General features: G+C 52.5%; 1 protein-coding gene across 2 annotated transcripts in view; it reads left to right on the plus strand.

Annotated features, from left to right (window-relative positions):
- Window positions 1-15343, plus strand: part of JDP2 (Jun dimerization protein 2) — a 39476-nt gene extending 24133 nt beyond the window's left edge. Inside the window, exons 1-4 of one of the 2 annotated variants that reach the window (XM_085225339.1) lie at window positions 3-240; window positions 10050-10273; window positions 13343-13447; window positions 14284-15343. In XM_085225339.1, coding sequence (XP_085081465.1) covers window positions 10073-10273; window positions 13343-13447; window positions 14284-14469 — 492 coding nt within the window. In that variant the 5' untranslated portion in view covers window positions 3-240; window positions 10050-10072 and the 3' untranslated portion in view covers window positions 14470-15343. Of the gene's footprint in view, window positions 1-2; window positions 241-10049; window positions 10274-13342; window positions 13448-14283 lie in introns of those variants that run through there. The other variant, XM_010711742.4, reaches the window with a different exon arrangement.
- The last annotated feature ends 5100 nt before the right edge of the window (window positions 15344-20443 follow it).

A 20443-nucleotide genomic window follows, 5' to 3' on the forward strand; every position in this document is an offset into this window, starting at 1 on the left:
CCGGGGCTGATGCAACCCACCCCGCCGCCCGCCACAGCCTGCGGGAGGCGCGCACCGGGGCGGCGGGGGGCGGCGGGCCGAGGCTCCCCGGCGGCGGCCGGCACCGGGACAGACACCGGCGGCGGGCGGGGCCCGGGAGTCGGGGCAGCGCCGGGCGGCGGCGGGGCTGAGCCTGCAGCCCGCGCCCGGCCTCTGCGGCCGGGCCCCGCGGGCACCCCGGCGGCCCGCTCCCCGTGCACGGTGGGTGCGGGCGCGGCGCGGGCGGACGGACGCCGGGCGGGCCGGGGTGGCGGCGGAGGGCGGCGGAGCCCGGGGGCGGCCCGCGGGCGGGGTGGGGGCACGACTGCGGCCGGGCCGGGAGCGCTGCGGGGATCCACCCTCCCCCCGACTGCGGGTCGGAGCGGGGCCTCCGGCGGCCAGGCCGGGCCGTGCGTGGGGACTGCCTTCGGGGAAGGGGTCGAGGTCCCGCGGGGGTGGCGAGGAGCAGCCCTGGGGGCGGTGGGTGCCGGCCGCGCTGCGCTCCACCTGCCGCACGCGGGGGTCTGCGCTCCCCCGGTGCCGTGCGGACAGCGCCCGGCTCGTGCCCGGGAAAGGAGCGGGGCCCTGCGACCCCCTCCGCCCGGTGCCGAGGCTGCTGTGGCGCTCGGGCGTGGAGTTGAATGGAAGTCGCTTTCTTTTGCTCCGGGAGGCACTTTTCTTTTTCCATACTGAGGAAATAGGTTTGAGAGCAAATCGGGGGAAAGGGAGAAATACCAAGAGAGCAAGAGCCCCATTATGTTTCCATTTTCCTTTAATGAAGGCCCTGTGGAGGTGTATTTGAAAACACAGGGTCTCCTATGCCTTCAAGGAGGGTGAGAACACAGTGCTGGCTGCTTCCAGGGCCATATGCAGCGTATGGTGGCCAATGAAATTGGGCCTGGCTCGTTCTGTTGCTTGTCTTGGCAGCCAGCTTCATGGCTTGTGTTACCAGCCCTGGAACACAACCACTGCCAAACCGTGTGTGTGTGTGTGTGTGTGTGTGTTTGGACTCAGTGCTCAACAGAAACAAATGCTCCAGCAGCTCAGACTGAGATTTTTTAGCTAGTTTTCAGACAACTTGCATGAAGAACTCTATGTGGAAGCCATTGCCAGAGCTGCAGTGGGAATTGGCTGGTTAGTGCTTTCGGGGGACATCTGGGAATACTGGTTGTTGGAGTTCACATCCTCCGTATGACTCTTGGTGATTGAAAAATGAGAAAAGCTCTCTGTGTGGGGGTGAGTGCGTGGGTGGGAGCTGCTGTCCAAACCATCCCTGTGTCAGGCAGTGGCTGGCTGTCAGTTCCTCGGGTCCCTGAGATGTAATGAGGTTGGCTAACTGCAGGTTGCTGCTCTGTTCCTCACCGTGGATGCTTCTCCCTCCTCCGTACAGCTGAGCATGACCTTTCTTACAGGATGCAGCAGTCTCTGCGCTGTGCTCCTGGCTGCAGAGGAGCAGACCTTCCCTCCTGCTCCCTGTGCCCCCCATTGCTGCATTGTGCCCTGCTGCACTCTCGTGAGCGGTGCTGAGCGTCTGCTGTACACTTTTTCACTATGCTGATGTTTGCTGCTTCAGCTGCATGGCCTGGGCCGGGTACTTGGCAGCACACAATGCTGCAAACATGTGAAGCGTCTTCTCCCTGCAGGAGGCTGTGCCCTGTCAGTCCTGGCTACCCCAGGACCAGGGCAGGGAGAGCTGTGGTGTGTAGCATCCTGAAAGTGTCCCACAGTGTGAGCCCAGCATCGGGCAGGCACAGCAGGCCTAGTACTGTCTGTCTGGACTGCTTGCATGGATTGTTGTGTTGCACTGACTGCCCAGAAACCAACCCAGTGCTGCAGGCTGTTTGTTATGCAGAGGGAGCTGCAGATCTGTGTGATCCTCCATTGAACAGAGCTACTGCATCTAGCCGTAGCTGAGTGAGCAGCATAGCTGGCCATATCAGCATTCAGAACATAGCTTTTTGGGGTTTGTAGCCCTCCTTGTCCCCTGAGGTTGGAGCTCTGCGCCCGAGGAGAGTCGTCTCTTGAGAAAGAGTCCAACCCTATCCATGTGCGGCTGTGGAAGGCCTTGGGGGGATGTTAACGCATCTGCTGTTCACCTCTGAGCTGTAGCCCGGCTCAGGTCAGTGCATTCCCTCATCCCTGATTCCATTTCAACTGCTCTAAGCAGGAATAGAACAGCTTTTACCCTCCTGTTTTGTCTTTCCCACCAGTGTGCAGTGTGGCACTGTAAATGTCGGCCACAAATGCCTGCTCCAGAGACAGATAATTAATTGCAGTAGCTGCAAGGAGCCTTGCTGCGCTAGGTGCTGTGCAACCTCCTACTGCTACAGGTTGCTCAGAGTCAATCACTGCATTGCAGTGGTGGGGGTATAGCATCATGCTAATCAATGGCTTTTTAATGCCCTGAGAAGGGATGGAGTAAAATGCTGGAGAAGGAGGACTGATTTCTCCAATCGTAATGGGAATAAGTCCCAGCATCAGACAGGTGTGGGGCCCGGTGGTGTAGTGCAGCTGGGGAGGCTGCGGCAGGGCAGGAGGCTGTGTGTGCTGGGCTGCCCCTGGCGTGGTGCAGGGAGATGGGTGCCCCCCTTATGGAAGAGAGCAGGGAAGCAGCAAGGTCTGTGCTGCTGTCAGAAAGCTTTTCACAGTCTTCTGACTAGGAATGACTTGGGTGTTCACACTGCCATCTGCGTGCAGCTCTGTGCTCAGAGCTGAGCCAGGCCTTTCCCACTCAAGAAATGGGTTTAGAATTCTACCTCCTGAGGATCTGCCCTTCAAAGATCCTTCCTCTCCTTAGCATTGAGGCCCTGCAGTCTGATTGCAGCAGCTCAGTAGTTTAGGGTGAGATGTCACGCAGTAGGGTGTTCACAGACCCTGCAGAACTCTGCCTGCTCTGCAGGGTTACCTATGGGAGGGAACAACAGGATGGGCAGCTGGAGGTATCTGAGAAGGGCATAGGTGCTGTTTTGGTGCAAACCCAGGGCTGGGTTGCAGGAGCTGTTTGTCCCTTGGAGATGGAAGTCAAGCATGGTGGCAGCATGGCGCTGCATTGTCTGGCTCGCAGAAGTGGCATGCTGAGCTGGTAAGCCATACTGTTGCCATGCCTCAAATTGGTGTTCAGGCAAGGGGAAATTCTTTGGATGCTTTGTAACACTCATTAATCTTATAGCCTTGCTAGAGAGGGTGCAGACACAGTTCAACCCAATAGGTGTCTCTGCAGTGCTTTTGGGACAGGTGTTGGATTCCTCTGCATCACTGGGTTCAGCAGATGGGTGAATAAATGAACAGTAATGGTTACGGCCATGTTTTCAAGCAGTAGAACATGGACAGCTGAAAGGACAGGTTACAACCAAAGGGCTTGGCTGCTGTTGTGTTTTGATGGTTGGCAAATAACCTTGATACTGATCATTGTGGCCTTTGACACTGGAGGTTGTTGCTCTTACAAAATACAGATGAGGAGAAGCCAGGCAGTGCTGTACCACAGATCACCCCACAGCCTACATCAAACCAGCTTGCTGTGCAGGTCCCAGTCCCCTGGGAATGGGAGCACTTTGCATTCTACACAACAGAAGGAAGAAGTGGCTGCATACTCGTGGCACTGGGAATGTGAGGTAGTGGTTTTCTGCCTTCGGCTCTGTGGTGCTTCACACTAGGTGATGAACCTTAAAGTGAAAGTGTTTCTGGGCTCCAGTGACCCTCAGCCCTGTGCAGGCTCCCCTGCCAGATGTGCCCAGATGAGAATAAGCAAGTGAGCATGCTTCAGAGCAAGCGATAGCAAATTGCTCTGCCTTTGTTTAGAAAGTTGCATTCTTGAGGCATGAGAAGTTGGGCATGTCAGGAAAGGGCTTTCATATAAATCATCCTTCTGCCAATGAGAAGGAACTGGAAGGATGCAATGTACATACAGACTGAGCAAACTTTATAGCCAGGAGCAAAAATAGTAAAAAATGACAGAAAAGCCATAAGACATTCTACAGGCCAAATGCTGCTTCTCATGGATGGCAGCATTACCTCTGATCTCCAGAGCAGAGTTCTTGCCTGTTGGCCATGAGCAGGTGAAGGGCTGATTGCTGTGACGTAGATGCTCCAAGGCTGTACGTACAAATGGTAATAGTATGGAAGTGCTGATGTACTGATGAAGAGATCAAAGATGCTTGTGTGGAGGCTGGTGGACTTTGGCAGATCTCCTGTGCGCGGCAGCTGCTGGGCAGTGGCAGACACCCAAGTGGAGCCTGGCTAGAAGCAGTGGGCAGGCAGTGGGGAGGGCTGTCAGGGCAGGCTTGGCCTTATCGCTGTGCTTTTTGTTGTGCGCAGAAAAGAACCATGCTGGTATTTACCGAGTGGCAGAAGCCCAGGTTGGCAGTGTTATGTGCTGGACTGGGCATAGGAATGGTTCCTGGTTCAATCACTGCAGATGTCAGAGTGCAGTGCAGCTTGTGTTGGAAGAAACCTGTGACTTACAGCCAGCATCTTAACAAGAGGCTGAAAATCAGATTGTAAATAGCTCCCACTGTCACTGAGAAAGCTGTCAGCACTGATAAGACAGCAATAGCAATCTAAATTGAAGTGTGGCTGTCAGAACCTGCTTTGTGATGTTGTGGTCCTCTCTGCACAATGACACAACAGTCGCAGCGGATTTGTAAAGGAGCAAACAGCACACCTGGGTGAACGAGGGTGCATAGTGTGGACTTGGGGACCAATGGGTACAAATTAAGGCTGCTTCTGTACAGGGAAATGAATGTATGGCTTTCGCACGGGTGGCCATTCCTGTGCCGGGTTTAGTCAGTGGGTAATAATAGCACTGAAGAGGTGGCAGAGGAGCACGAATGTAGGCTAGCACGTGGAGTACAGCCCTCAGGGACCTGGGTTGCGTGGATTGTGCCTACGCTCATCAGATTTTTGCTGTAACTGCTGTGCTAATATCAGCTCCTTCAAAAAAAGAAACTAAAAAAAAAAACCAAACCAAAACCAACTAACCCTCAGAGTCACCAAAAAAAGCAGCAGCAAAATCAGCGTGGAGAAAAAGAACACAAAACAAAGCCCTCAAGCAAAAAAAGATTTGAACTGTAGGAAAAGGAGTAGATGCAGGGGCAGTGTCATTGAAGTGCTGAGCAAAGGTGTGGGACAGCAGCAGCTCAGTGAAGCGCCTTCCCACGAGGCAGCTGGACCCAGGAAAGTCCAGACCCAGGCTGTGGGAGGAATACGGGGAGCACTGTGTGCTGCCTTGAGCAAAGTGCTGAATTGGCTGGTGTCAAACTGCTGACCGGAAAGGCATGGCTGGGGAGAAAGGACAGAGTCATGCATCATTGAAAGATGCAGCAAGAAAGGTGAGAAAAGGAAGCTGAACTGCTGTCAGCTTTTTAGAGATACGATTGCAGCTAAAATAACTGAACTTGCCAATAGAGTGCGGGTCTGAGATCAGAGAGAGAGTGATTCCAAAGCAAAGATGCAAAAGTGACTGTGGTAATTAGGAGTGTTTACAGACAATTTGGCCAAAGGTCAGGCCCCGTTACAGCACTTGCTGGGACAAGGATTATAGGAGCAGAGCTGAAGCAGTACGAGCTGAATGTTGAACCATGGAATCATGTGCTGTCCAGATCTGTGCTGTAAGATTAGTTGCTGAAGCGGGCACTGAATGACACAAGCTGCTCATCATTGGGCTGGAGTTCTAAGAAAGCCTCCTCTGTCTCATCACTGACTGTGGATCATCTTGAGATGTTATGGCACAATAATAAATAGCATTGATGCAGGACGTGCAGCTCCAGTGAATGTAAACTTGAGCAGCTGGCATCATATGGATAGCAGTGTCAGATATAAGACTACACACATTCTCTTTCTCCTCGCTGCTCTGCTGTTGGCTTTATCATGTGCAAGTGCATAGCTGATGCAATGCAGGAATTGTGTGGTTCAGCAGTGGGACACCAGCAAGCTAGATGTCACTGATGGCACAATTTCTCTCTGCTCATGTGAGGAGACACTGAAAGGTTGCTTGGTATGGAGAATAAAGTTGGTGTTAATGATAACTTATGAGAAGAACAGATCTAGTAAGAATCCCAGCTAAAGCTGGGTGTTAGAAAGTGGAGGAACACAGGAGTGAGTTGGTTCTTGTTCCCTAGAAATAACACTGCAAGGAAATATCCAGAGAGGAATTATGGACTGGCAGTGTACCAGCTGTATTCTTCAAATTCAGCAAAGTCTGGTTATTGAAAAACTACAGCTTGAAGGTCAAACTCAGATCCTGAACTGTTCTTTCTGTTTTAACATGTGAATGTTGTAGAAATATGCTGGAGCTTTAGACAGGCTTGTCAGCATCTTCCAGAGCAATGCTTCAGAAATAAAACCAAGTGTTAAATAAAATGACATTCTTTGGCATTTTTAACATGATTGAAGTATAACTCCTTACCTCTAGTGTTATCCAGAAAAGGTGGAAGTATCTGAGACTTGGGTTGGAACAAAGTAGTTGATGGAGAGAATCCCTTTGATGAGCAGTGAGTGGCAGTGCCTGGGTTGGGGGGCATTGAGGGCTGGGCTGGGTTAGTTCTCACTGCCCCTGCTCTGCAGAGAGTTGGTGTCTCTCCATTCCTGTATTCTGTGGTTGCAGCCCTGCTGGGAATGATTTACATTCCTCTCCAAGGTCTAACTTGACTCTTGGCACTTCTCAGTGTGCTCCTGAGCTTCCTGACTCCTAACCAGGATCTCACTTACGGGAGTCATTCTCTTCTTTCTCACTTAGTTTTCAGCTCATTCTGATATGCAGGTTCGCGTTCTTCCAGGTGGTTACTAATGCTTTCGTTTGAACAACTTCAGGCTTACTTTACACAGATGTGCATGTACATGTGATGGTGCTTTGACAGTGTGGTAACTGGGTCTGGGATAAGTTTTTAGTGTCAGGTAGGTACTGGGCCAGCTCCTTCACTTAGACTGCTGCAAGGCACATTAAGGCCCCAGATCAGAGGCAGAGGGAAAAGGTGGATCAGATAAAATGCAATGTTTTCCACAATCATTAGCCAGCCCATAAGTTATGTCACCATGAATTCTGTGTAGCAGAGGACCTGCACAGTCCAGCCCAGCATGTAGGTGCAGTTGGCTGTTGTGATGCAAAGCAGTGAATTAAATGTGGTCCATTGAGTCCAGATTGAATTTAAGCATCCAGCGCTGGACTCAAGTCAGGTCGCAGCCTGAAACGTATGAAAAGGTGAATGAAGGCCCCAGATTAATGTGAGCTAAAGCGGCTCATGCAGTATTTACAGGAGGCAGGCTTTGAAATTCATGTACTTCTGCCACTGATTTCTTTGGTTTTTGTTATGTCCAAACTGTTCAAGTTGGGGCTGAATGAGAGGGACATATGACAGGGATTTAGGCACATACCTCCTTGCCTTTGGTTGCCTGGAGCATAGCCTAGTGCAGGATGGTGCTTTCTTTCTGAATGCCTACATGTGGGCCTAAAGGGCAGGCAGGGAGGTGGCCACAGCTTGTAGCTCAGCGTTCCCCTTGCATACCAGCACTGCCCTTTCCCATCGCTTCTGAAGGATGACCAGAGAAGCAGAGGGCTTGCTTCCCACTCACAGCATGCCACTGCTTCTTTACAGTAACCATGTTGCTGCATTTGCTTGCTACTACACTGATTGTCAAGTCCTGTTGATTCCCACTGCTGCCTGCTGAGCACACTTTGCAGGACAGCTTGCACTGACACCTGAATCTCCTTGGTGGCAGGTTTGAGCATATGGCAGCTCACAGCATATAGCAGAAGCACTATCTGATGCAAATCCCTTGCTCTGTCACACCAGGATGGCTTGTATGGCACCCATGCTAGGAGCTGTGCAGCTTTCATTTGCCTCTGTGCTCTTGACTAACCTGTATGGTTGTCCTTCCTTCCCATTCATTCCTCATCTCCTGTTTCCTGACATTAATTAATACACCAACTCCTGGGCAGGAAGATGTGCCAGTGCCAAGAAATCTGTAGCGTCTCTGTTTCTGGTGATTAACACTTCAGCTTGCTCCTGCTGACCCTGCTTTAGCAGAGGTTGGACTAGGTGACACCAGAGGTCCCTTCCTCCTCAGCTATTCCGTGCTCACTGATCCATCACTCATGTCTCACACACAGCTTTGCAAGGGTTTGCTGTCTGGTGGCAATACAGATCTGTCACCCAGAATGGCCAGTGTGGAGAAACTGTGGCAGCTGGCCTGGCAATGCGTGTGTGCGCTTGCTTAGCACAGCTGTGGTGCCTGGACCAAATATCTGCATTGCCCCTTGCCTGCTCTCCTAGCAGCTTAAAGCAGATGCTTCAGAAAGAGCTGGGTGAGTGCATGCTGCTCTGGACTTAACACATCTCCTGGCTCTGGCAGTCTGCTGTCAGAGCTTCCATCACTTTCCACAGATGCATGTTGAATCCTGTGTTGTGACCGGCCTCAAATGGAGGCTCTGTGGGGTCTTAGTTCCACTTGCTAGCCAGTTCCTCTATCTTCATGGCTCTCCAGGAGCTGAGGCTGCAGTCTGTCTGCTTCCTGGTGCAGGCAGAATGGTGTTGCTGCCCCACGTGTGTTGGGATCAGTTTGGCTGGACAGAGCAGCACAGAAACACAGTGACATGTGGTTGTGTTGAGGGTGTGGGAGAAGAATGCTTGCTGAGTGGACAGAAGTGACTCTGCATGTTGTAAGTGGGTCACTTGAGAGTGTCCCACGCCTGTTACGCAAGCAGAGACGTACTTATGCTGTAGCCGACAGCCACCTGCTCCCTTTGCTTTTTGGCTGGTACTGCAGCTCCAGCTCTGCAGGCTTCTCAGTTTAGGTCTAATTTTATTTCTTCATCTCTTAGCCAGTCATTCTTCACATTTCCTGGTAACCCGCTTTCTTCTGCCTATAAATGACTTGCCAAAGCTTGTCCCAGTCCTATTTTCACCCAAGCTGTACTTTTTTTCTTTTTTGATAGAAGAAGCTTTTTGCACGTTGCTCTGTTTCCCTTCCCCTCCAGCCTTTGTTTCCTCGTGTTTGTGCTGGAAGATGTTTGCTCAGTAGCAGGCTTTTCATTGTTCTGTCCTTGATCCCAATGTGCCATGCCCCAAGTCAGCAGGCTCAGCCTGTCCAAGGCACTCAGCCTAAGGCATGTTGTGGTTCTCATAATGCCATTTGCTTCTTGTACGCTACCTACCTACTCATTCACCAACACTCAGCAAAGGGCAAACCACGATTTTCTCCAGAGAAAGGTCTGGCAAAGCCAATAGTCCACAGGACCACGTCACTGTTTATCCTGTAAGTCACTGCAGCCAGTTCATGTTTCTCTGGTGCTTTTCCTCTCAGGTCTTTTCTCTTAATCTGCAGGTCAGTAGCACGTCCTACTTCTCAGGATTCATATATTTCTGTCAGCCAGGTTCTGCTCACTCCTTGCCTTTGCCATCCCTGTGGAGGAGTGGCCACTTCCCATGTGGATAAGAATAAGAATCGCAAAAAGGCTTGGTTGGAAGGAACCTTGAAGTCCCTCTGAGCCCCAGCCCCTGCTATGTGCAGGGCTGCCCCCACCAGGTCAGGCTGCCCGGGGCCCCATCCAACCTGGCCTTCAGCACCTCCAGGAATGGGGCATCTACAGCTTCTCTGGGCACCCTGTACCAGAGCCTCACTGCCCTCTGACTGAAAAAATTTCTCCTCAACATCTAACCTAAATCTCTCCTCTTCTATTTTAAAGCCTTCCTTGTCCTATTGCTATCAGACCATGTAAAAAGTTGGTCTTCCTTCTGCTTTTGAGCTCCTTGCTCTTCTCCAGGCTGAAGAAGCCCAGATCCCTGAATCTTTCCTCACAATAGAGGTGCTCCAGCCTTGTGAGCATTCTCATGGCCTCCTCTGGACCACTCCAACAGCTCCACATCTTTCTTGTGCGGGGGCCCCAGACCTGGATGCAGTACTCCAAATGGGGCTTCACGAGGGCAGAGCAGAGGACAACTATCACCCCCTTTGCCCTGCTCCCACCCCTTTGTTGATGGAATTGTGTGCTATGCTGTGAGCCAGCAGTAACGGGCCATGTCCTGCTCTCTCTCCAGCCTGCAGAGCTGCTGCCCCTGCTATGATGCCCGGGCAGATCCCCGACCCGTCCCTGACGGCCGGTGCACTGCCAGGGCTCGGCCCTTTGACGGGACTGCCTGGCACCGCCCTGACAGCCGAGGAGCTGAAATACGCCGACATCCGCAACATTGGGGCCATGATCTCACCACTCCACTTCCTGGAAGTGAAGCTTGGGAAGAGACCCCAGCCTGTGAAAAGCGAGGTGAGTCCAAAGGCTGCTATCAGAGGGTTTGTGCATTGCTTTCCTCCTGTCTCTGGTGGACATGAGCCCTTGGTGCTGCACAGCATCTTTCTTGTGTTCTCGGCTCATGTTTTAGCTGGCTTCTTGATCCTCACTGCTGCTGAGTGTTTGCATCTCCCACTGCCTGCAAACAGAAATCCCTCAGTTTGAGGCCCCAGTCTGCTACTTCTGTAGCAGCTTTTGATCTGCAATAGCCAGAGAAACCCTGCAGCTGGCTGGGAATGTGCTAGCACTGGAAAAGGATGTGATTAGGATGCAGCTGCAGGCCTGATACCTATAGTAAAGCAGCACTTGTAGTAAAGTTATGCCTGCATGTCATGCACCAAACAGTGCAATACTCACATGGCTGTATGTGCTGTGGAGCAAAGAGAGTCTTTAGGCTGTGTGCTGCCCTCCAACGGCACAGCTCCTTCCCTCTGAGGCACCTCAGAGCTGGCCCTACAGCAGCTGTGTGCCCTCAGTGCCTGTGGGGATGGGCATGCAGTCCCACCAGCTCTGCATAACAGTACTGAATGTGCTCTAAGCTGCTTGCTCAGACATTGTGTGGAGGAAAGACGAGGAGAAATCCACTGACAGCCCCTGGACTTCCACCTTCCTTGCAGCCTCCTCCCCTGCATGGCCTGTGGAGCCAAGGAGTCGAGGACGGCAAATGGAGCGTCCCTGGCACAGGCTTTGCAGCAAAAGCCTAGAAGAGCTGAAGCAGTGGCTGCTTATTCCACGAGTAGCCAAGAAGCAACCCACGCATAGTTTTGCAATGCAGCCTGCAGCTGCTTTCTTCTTGTAGGGAGTGGGGAGCCCAAGTAGCCTGGGCACCAGCATGCCCTGCCCTATGCAGGGAGGACAGGCAGCTTTCTTTTCTGTGTTGTGGTCAGCAGCATCCCCTGGCATGGGGTGTCTGTCAGTGGCAGAGCATGCAGAGCTCTCCCAGTGAGTGCTGGGCACTGATGTGGGGGAGGTGGGAACCCTTGCTGGGCAGCCTGTGCTCCTCCTGGGGCAGCTGGAAAAAGGTGCTGCCAGGCTCCTCTGCCTCCAGTACCCACACAGGATGTGTTCCCTGGGCCGGAGGCAGCAGTCTTGCCTCTCACACTGATGCCAGCTTCTGTCCTGGATGCTGATGGTAGGAGCAATTCAGGAGGCAGCACAAAACCTCCTACCAACAGGGCTCACCTGCAGATTGATTGCTGCAACACGTTATGGGGGAGTGATGCTCCATCATCTTCCCTTGTGCCTCTAACTGAGCTGAGTTCTAGCACCAGGGCCATGTCACCATTTTGAGATGAAACAGAGGTTTCAAAAGGAAAGAAGGCTGCTTTCTTGAAGTCACAGGACTTGTGGGCAACAAAAAGCGGAGTCAGGAGTTCAAGTTCTGTTATCCCTGTGGACCCTATCTAAGGACACGGCCCTTTGCTGGTGCTTTGTGAGGTACTGGGGAAGCTGAAGGGGACAGAGGAGAGTTGGTTGACTGCTACTGAATAGACCAACTGGTATGGAGATGTAGGCATTTCCAGAGAGACAGCGAGGATTGCACTGTTATAGGGCATGGAGTTAGGGCTTTCGTGGTCTTTTCTTCCGGTGCCACCACTGGCCTTTGGTATGCAGATCCCTCCTTGGTTCTCCCAAGTGTAGTGCACAAGACCCCACACACTTCTGTGGCAGAGGAGTGATTGCAGCCCGACGCTGTGGGAAATCTGTGCAGTTTGCACGGACTTTGCATGTTATTTTTCTCTATCTACCACTGCAAATTTGGTATAATTTGAGAAATAAGGTACAGCAGATGCAAAAGCTATTAGTGCTGTGAAACTTGGGCACTGTCTTCTAAAGATTAGACATGCAGCTTACTTAATTCTGCCCAGACAGTGTTTCATCCCATCCTTGCATGTCACGTTGAGATATTCTGATTAGTGAGACTCAGACTACAAGAATGTTAGCAGCTTGCCTGGATTAGACAATGGCCCTTGCAGCCTTCATTTCCTGCAGATACCACCAGCGTAACTTTTCTGGGACACTTAGGCAGCCCTCACTTTCACCACCACTTTGTGGCTTCTGTCCTGGAGATCTACAGCTCCATTTGAGGTCCCTAAGCCCAAGAGTGAGCAATTAGGCTGCTCAAATGGTGTGTGCTGTGAAAGGCTCCACTAGGAGATACCTTCTAATCACACTCGCCTGGGGAGTGCTAGAGAAAGGAGGATGCTGCCTTGACAAACTGGAGTTGCCTAAAAGAACATGCAGGTAGGCTGTGGAAGTGATAGTAAATGTTTCTGCTGCTATATTTGAAAAGATTATGCTGTGGGATGTCACTTGGTAGGAAGGAGGCAGCGCACTCTGAAATCTCAAATTTCAGAGTCCCAGGCCAAATGTGGATGATTGTTTGTGGGTCTTTAATGACAACGGGCTCTCTTTCTTCTATATCTGTGTCCCAAAGTGCCACGGGATGCTAAATTTGAAGGATTTTTTGGCACTCAGAGTTTTCTTGAGAAGGAGCTGGTTTGAGTCCTTGGGTGTAAGCATGCCCTAGGCCACTTACACAGACTTTGTAGTAAAAATTCATAAGTATTTTGATTATGGGTTTTCAACTCATAGGGCTTATTAGCCTTGTCTGTGTGGTTTGAATCAGATTACACTGAGCAACTGAGTAATGGCAGGCAGCGCTGCCATGCCCTGCTTCCTTAGCAGGGATGCAGCATCTGTCCCTAGCTTGCTGAAGTGGCCCAGTGACTTGACCAGCACTGAGGATGGATGGAGCACTGGAAGCGCACTGGAAGTGGGCAACAAATAGGCTCAGCTGGGAAGCTCTTCCAGGTGTCTTTGCATCCTGCCCGTAGGTATGTGTTTGATGCTTTGAATACTCAGAATGGTGCCTCTAGATGTCTATATGTGACAAGCTATGTTGTTCTGGCAGCAACGTACTTGGTTACTGGTGAGGATGGGACCGTGTTGCTGGTGAGAGTAGTGTCAGGGCTGCTAGGGGCTCCCAGCCTCCTGCCATGCCCCTCTTGATTCTCTTACCTGGACTTGTGCGTCTCATTGCAGCTTGATGAGGAAGAGGAGAGGAGGAAAAGGCGCCGGGAGAAAAACAAAGTAGCAGCAGCGCGATGTCGTAACAAGAAGAAGGAGAGGACGGAGTTTCTGCAGCGGGTGGGTGCCCTGACTTGGAGGTGGACTTGGGGCAGAGGGCTCTGATATCTCTTTGTATCTGTGCTGGAGCAGGAGCACTGTGTGAGTGTGGCACAGGATGGCTGGATGCCCGCTGGCCCCGTGCCCAAATTCCAGGAGGTTTCCTCATTCAGAGGCCAGATGCCCTCTGGTGGTGGCATTAAGGTTGAATGTCAGGGGGAAGTTCTTTACAGAAGGAGTGGTGTGGTGCTGGAACAGGCTGCCCAGAGAGGTTGTGGATGTCCCGTCCCTAGAGGTATTCAAGGCCAGATTGGATGAGGCTCTGGGCAGCCTGGTCTAGTATTAAATGGGGAGGTTGGTGGCCTTGCATGTGGTAGGGGGGTTGGAGATTCATGATCCTTGAGGTCCTTTCCAACCCTGGCCATTCTGTGATTCTGTAGCCTCTAGACAAAAACCACTTCTAGCACCTTGCTTTTTGGTAAGGCGGGTGGGATACGGCCAAACGACATGGCTGTATCATTTCACAAGGGTAGGTCTTTGCAGACAGAGAGACAAACCTTTTAAAATTTGAAAATGCAGGTTCATTTCCCAACATCTTCCCAGCTTGTGGAAAGCAGCCAGGCATGGGGCTGCTGTAGTGCAGCAGAGCCCTGTCCGAGGAGATAGCTCTATTTCCTTAACCTGACATAAGATAATAGACTGGGTAGGAGCTGCTCGGAGAAGCCCGAAGTCTTGGCATGTCTTCAGGCTGCTCCTTTACAGCAAGGGCCGAGTAGTGGTGGCTTGCTGGCAAGTATTTCTCTTTGCACCTTGTCCTCGTGGAGCAGTCACATGTGGTTGTGTTTCTGCCATGTTAGGAGTCTGAGCGCCTGGAGCTCATGAATGCTGAACTGAAGGCCCAGATAGAAGAGCTGAAACAAGAGAGGCAGCAGCTGATCCTGATGCTGAACCGGCACCGTCCCACCTGCATCGTTCGGACAGACAGCATCAAGACGCCCGAGAGTGAAGCCAACCCGCTGCTGGAGCAGCTGGAGAAGAAGTGAAGGTGGCACTGGAGGAGGAGACCAGCGCGGGGTCTTCCGGGGTCTCTAATGTATGTATCGTATGAAGAACTGTGCACCGAGGCTTGGTGCATCCAGGACCCGATGGGCTTCCTTGGGAACTATGGACCAAAAAAAATTTGGGGACAGAGAAGATTGGGAATCTGTCAAATGTCTACTCCGTGGCTGAACCCAGGAGCAGGGCTGGTGGCATGGGTGAGGGCAACCTCTGCGTGATACCTCATCACAGCCCTTCAGCCTGTTTGTGGCCCTGGGGACCCACGGCGCACAGCGAAGGAGGAGGCGGGAGAAGACCTCCCACTTGGCCCTCTTCCCCACAGCCCTCAGAGCGCCCGTGGGGCGCAGGGACGTGGCCTGCCGGAGCCATCCCCAGAGGCTGCTGCCGCTCCCGGCGCACACTCGGCACGGAACCCAGCTGCAGAACCGCAGACACTTGACGCGCCCCGTCCGGTGGCAGGCCCGTTGGGGCCCGGTGGCGCAGGCGCCCCCCACAAGCACACTCTCAGTATAATGTTTACAGCCCAGCTGTCCGTGTCGGCCGTGCTTTTGAATGCACATTTTTACACTTTTTTTAAAGATATTTTTTACAAAGTTTTTATACGGCGATCTCTATATGGATTTATATAATCACTAGATGTGATCCCATAGAAATGTATGTTACGATGGTCTGTTTGTTACAAACGCATATGCCGCAGTTATCTCCATTGTGTTACCTGTCTGGCAGTGGGCTCCTTCCCCCAGCACGCTGGGATGGGGGCCCAGCAGCCCTCTGCAGTGCTGCCGCTGCCGCCTCCATCCATGTATGTCCTTCATAATATTCAGTTCTGTATCTCCCAGTAAATGTTACCTTTATGTACTTCGCCCTCCTGTGCTCTGTCTGGATCGGGCTGTGGTGGGCTTTGGCTGGAGCTCAGCCCCATGATGGCAATCATGGGGTTTCTGACTGTGCTGGCCATATGGGAGGCTGATCCCAGAGCTGTTTTGGCGTTAGCTGTATTGAGGGCATTCATCTAGGGAAGCTGAGAACGTCAGAGGTGGCTCTGATGGCTGTTAGTCAAGCAGTAGCCTGGTGCTGTACCTTAATGGGCAGGCAGGACATGATTTGCAGGCAGGAAATGCAAAGGTGGAAGATGTGGGAGACGATCTCGTCCTTGCCTCTTCCTGGGTTCAGCCATAAGTACCAAGCTTGAGCCCCTTTAGGGAAGACAGAGAGGAAGGGTAGCTGTCGCAGCCTCAGAGTGGTGGTGATCCCTTTGGAAAGAAGGCAGAATACAGGTCCTGTGGGCCTCCGCTGGGTCCCAGCTTTCTGAGAAACCTGAGCCCTGCCAGTGCTGAGCACAGAGATGTGCAGGATAGAAGGTAATCAGCCAAGTGGCACTCAGGTTCTAGGACAAAAGGGCTCACTGGGACTGAAGGAGTTGGTATCCTCAGGTGTATAACCAATGCCTGTCACTATACAGGTGTGTTTCTGAGTCAAAAGGCGATGGGAAGGCACCTTGTGGGCAAGGCAGGCTTCATCTCACTCATGGAACACCACTGAATGGTGGGGTGCATGTTGTCTCAGAGGAGCCATGATGAACCCTGTCTTCTCCCAGTTCCTTTACCAGGGTGGATGAGGAGACTTTCATGCAGACTGTGAGCTCTGGTACCCAGTAATGCTGAAGTATTGTTGGGGAGAGGATAAGTTCACCCTAAATTTGGTAAGAGCCCAGGAGGTGGCCTTTTCTGAGCATAACTTCTCTGGTGCACATTTATTTCCTTGCAGTCTCCTTTTCCATCTCCAGCAGTGTCTAATATTAGCCCCTTCCCTGTTTATTTCTGGATTTCCCCTCCCTTTCTATAACTTCTGTCACTGGGACCTCCCAGAATTCTGTCAGCTGCCTTATTTAGCATAAGGTATGTTGGATCTGGTACAGGCAGTTTTTGCCACAGGAGGATTTACTGGCTGAGGTGTGCTAGAGGGACGTGCAAGGAAGGGATCTGGAACAAAGCTGGTGAAGAAAGGCAGTGTGTGGCCTGGCTCCCACTGCAGTGGATGGCTCTGCTCCACATTTCATTTTGCCCTGCAGCAGTGGCAGAGGCCTGACCCTATTCTCACAGTGAGCCAATGTTGGCACTTCTAAGGAATGCAATGGCTCTCACTGAGCTGTGCTGAAAGAGGCTGCAAAACATTTTCTAGTCCTGCTTCTCTCTTCAGGAGTTTATTTTCCCCTGCAGAGTATTGAAGGTAATGAATTTCCAGGCTCCTCCACGTATCAGTTTCCTCTTTCCTGGTGAGAGCAAGCTTCTTATGGGACATCAGATGGCCCAACTACAGTCATCGCATGCTTCTTGCTCACCTGGACAGCCCTCATGCTTATCCTTACATGGAGGGCCTATGTGACTCCCACGCACTGTCACCCTGTGCACTGCTGTGAGTGCAGGCAATGGATGGCCCTTCTCTGGCCAACAGCCATGCTGCACTGAAACTTCCTGCTATGAAAACAGCTGGCTTGAAAGAGAAATATTAGATGTCCTTTGAAACCAAGCAGACTGGCAGCAGACAGCAAAGGCAGCAGCAGTGGAATGGTGCTGGTTTAATGTGCAGCACCTCCTCCTAAGGCTCAGGCAGAAGCATTCTGAGCCCCAGCAGTGCCAAGACAGGATGTGCCTGTTTCCTGTATGTCTTCAGAGCAGCCTTTTGCTGCACTTTGGTCAGTGCCGAAGAGATTGCCCCTCAGTTTAAGGCATTATTTTTCCAGAGCACTTGGTTGGACTGCAGCCCAGTGATGCGTTACAGTGCTATCTCCTGGGGATGTGCAGAAGCAGGAGCACGTTCCAGATGTGAGCCCGCCAGGCCTGTAGTGTTGCATCTGAGTCCAGCCCTTATCCAGCTTCAAGCGCTGGGCCAGCCTGCTCCTTGCTCTGAGCCAGCGTGGAGCTCCTAAACCCAAAGCACGGTGGCGGTGTCATCTTTCCACCAGAGTCCCACGGGAAGGTTGATGATGGGGGATTTCACTTCAAAAAGACGAAGGCTGCTTCCCAAAAGTCAGCTCGCTGCCCACCCGGCACGCCGGCACGCCAGTGGTACCCCAAGCCCGGTGCTGCCAGGGGCCGCCAGCAGGAGGGGCTGCGCGGCCGTGGGAGAGCTGAGGCCCATAGGGGACCTACGGGCTTCTGTCCATTTCCGTCTTTGGGGAGAGCCTCATCGGCCGCTACTTTTCTCGGGGTGATTCCATGACGCTGCGATGAGTGGTGTCAGCTAACCTTTGACAATGACCCGCTCTTGTTTCCTTTTGAGCCGAGGCCAGCAGGTATTCACTTATCTTTGTCTTTATTGGTTCTTCTACTTATCTGGCTGGAAAACAACCCCTAGAAATCCCCAGCCTTGATATTTACCAAAAGACACGGAAACTGGTTCACGTGGTACTGGTTTGCTCTGAGTGATGCCAGCACAGCCCACAGCTGAAGCAGGGCCACCAGCATGGCATGGCTGCAGGGAGCGAGAGAATCCACCCGCTGCTTCCTCCAGCCCGGAGACAGAGCCTGGAAGTGAGGGTGCAGGCTCAGCATTGCAAGAAGAAGCACCCAGTGTGCACTTAGTGCTACTTCCAAAGCCCCATGTGGCTCGAAGCAAGAGCAGAGTTTGGGTATGTGTGACAGTGAGGTTTCGCTGCCGCCTGTCACGTCTCAGATGAAGCTTCAGGAACAGGATCCTTTGCCAGTAACCACCACCTTGAGCTGATGTTATCTAGTTTCTGCAGAATGAACTTGCTGAGCTGTCATCTGTATCGCTGTCGGGGGAAGTCCTGACTCCTGACGCTGCAGTTCCTGTGGCGGCTTCGCCAGTGCTCTGATTCCAGCAACACCGCTGGCTGAGGAGGATCTGCTGGAAACCTCCGGCAGCAAGGCTGGGGCTGCCAGGAGGAGGTGGGCGGTGAGGCTTTGTGTCTGCCCTGGTGCTGGTGGGGCCTCCAGGCAGGCCAGCGTGTGCCTTTTGGTCGCTGCTGGCAGCGCACTGTGCAGTGCTGCTGAGTGCCGTAACCCTGTGAGCTGGCCAAGGCAGTGTGCTGGAGGGGGTATGTGGGCATCAGCAGGTGCCTCTCAGCAGGTAGCTGCTGGGATCTGCCACACAGGCGCACCCTGTGGGTGCCAGGAAGAGTCACTGCTGCACTTCTGTAGGTATCTGCTAGAGGAGACATCTCTCCTTTTTGGTGGAGATCTTCCTCCTTAGCAATGTGACCTGACGCACTCATCACTTCCAGGCTGCAGATGTTGGTTGTGTAGCAAGCTGAGGTACCAGTGAAGCATTGGCTGGGCCTCTCACAACAGGGGCAGCTGAAATATGGCTTTCTGCAGCCACTGCTGCCAGTTGATGCCATCAGGTCTCTGGCTGATGTGAACAAGGTTTTAGGAGCAGTATGGAGTGCCAGAGTGCCTGCTGGGTCTCGCTGCCTGCACAGAGCCAAGTGCACGGGCATCTCCCTACCTGATGGCCACCACATGCCAGGGCTGCTGCACCTCGGTGTTGCTTCTCACCACATTTCAGAACATGGCCAAGCGCTGGCTGTCAGCCACGCAGCACGGTGAGGGTGCAAATGGGTTCAAAGCCATGCTCAAACTGGGAGTGCCCATCTGGTGTACCCAGCCTCTGTGCAGCAGTGGGGAAAGAGGGATGGAGCCTAGGGAATGGGAATGGGAGAGCATGTCCATCTTATTATAACAGTAGAGATGGCTGTGGGATATCTTGCCTTATGTGTTGTGTCACTTCTACTTGCCCCACTGTGAAAATGAGGGACGTCCAAAGATGGGCACTGACCTCAATCTGTGGCATAGGAAAATTTCCCTATGTGGAGACTAAAAGTCCCAGTAGTTTAGAGCGGAAACTAATGAAATGCCGCATGATAGAGATGTGTAGAGCAATGCCTGGCTTAGAGATAAGTCTGTTCCCCTGCTCACCCCCTCACAAGATGTTCAAAGAAATGGAAAGACAACTCATTTCAAACTGGTAAACTGACACACTTTTCAGAGCAGCTAATTGCTTTGTGCAGGTGGACAAGGTGCCCGAAGGTACTCATGAAAAATGAAGATGCCCAAACTCAGGTCCGAGGGTTTGGATTAAAAAAAGTTAGGAAATGGCAAGGCTCTTGAACACATGCTTTGGGATTCAGATGAAGTGGTGAGGAAAGGAGATTCTGCCTTTCTCTGTCCCCTCTTTGAAGCTACAGTGGGAGCTGTCAGCAGCAGCAGCAGCTCCTCATGCTGGGGCTGAGGCTGCAGCCCTTCTCCCCTGTCCCACCTCCCAGGCACTGCTGGGCATGAGATCCTGAGAAATGAGGGGGGGAAAGGGTGAAATAGTGAAGAAAAAAGGGAGAAAGTGAAGAAGCTGCTGTTGGGATGGGAGCGTGCTTGGAGCAGTCCTGCTGTTCAGCCATTCCCTGCTGAGAAGGGCATCTTGGAGTCTACTTGCTGCAAGAACATGCCCCAAACATATTGTGTCCTGTTCTTGGGAGGATTGGACAGATGGTGAGGGTGAGCTTGAAAGGAATCATGCATTAATTTAGGAGACAAGTAATGTGTTTGTTTGCCCCTGCGCCCCATGCCCCAGGGCATGGCAGAAGTGCCCAGCGAGGATCAGACCCTGTCAAGCTGCAGCCATCCCTAGGAGTAAAATGGTTGATGCTCATTTGGACCCACTGCACCATTAGCACGGGCCTGAGGTGTGTGGGGCTGCACAGCCATGCACTGTTCCTGCCTCATGGTCTGGAAATACATAAAGGAAACTGGGGCTGCAGCCCCTTGCAAGCACCGATAACCTGCCCTGGGTGGATCAGCCGCTCTGGTTAAACGGGTCGCTGCCCTTCCTCTTCGGGCCTTCCCCACCATTGCTGAACGATACTGCCATCGAGGTGAGTCAAACCGTCAGACAGCAGCTGTGCCCTTGCACACACTGTGTCCATGCACTTGGATAAGTCAG

The sequence above is a fragment of the Meleagris gallopavo genome, chromosome 5 (assembly GCF_905368555.1).
Source record: "Meleagris gallopavo chromosome 5, MGAL_WU_HG_1.1, whole genome shotgun sequence".
NCBI classification, from domain to species: Eukaryota; Metazoa; Chordata; class Aves; order Galliformes; family Phasianidae; genus Meleagris; species Meleagris gallopavo.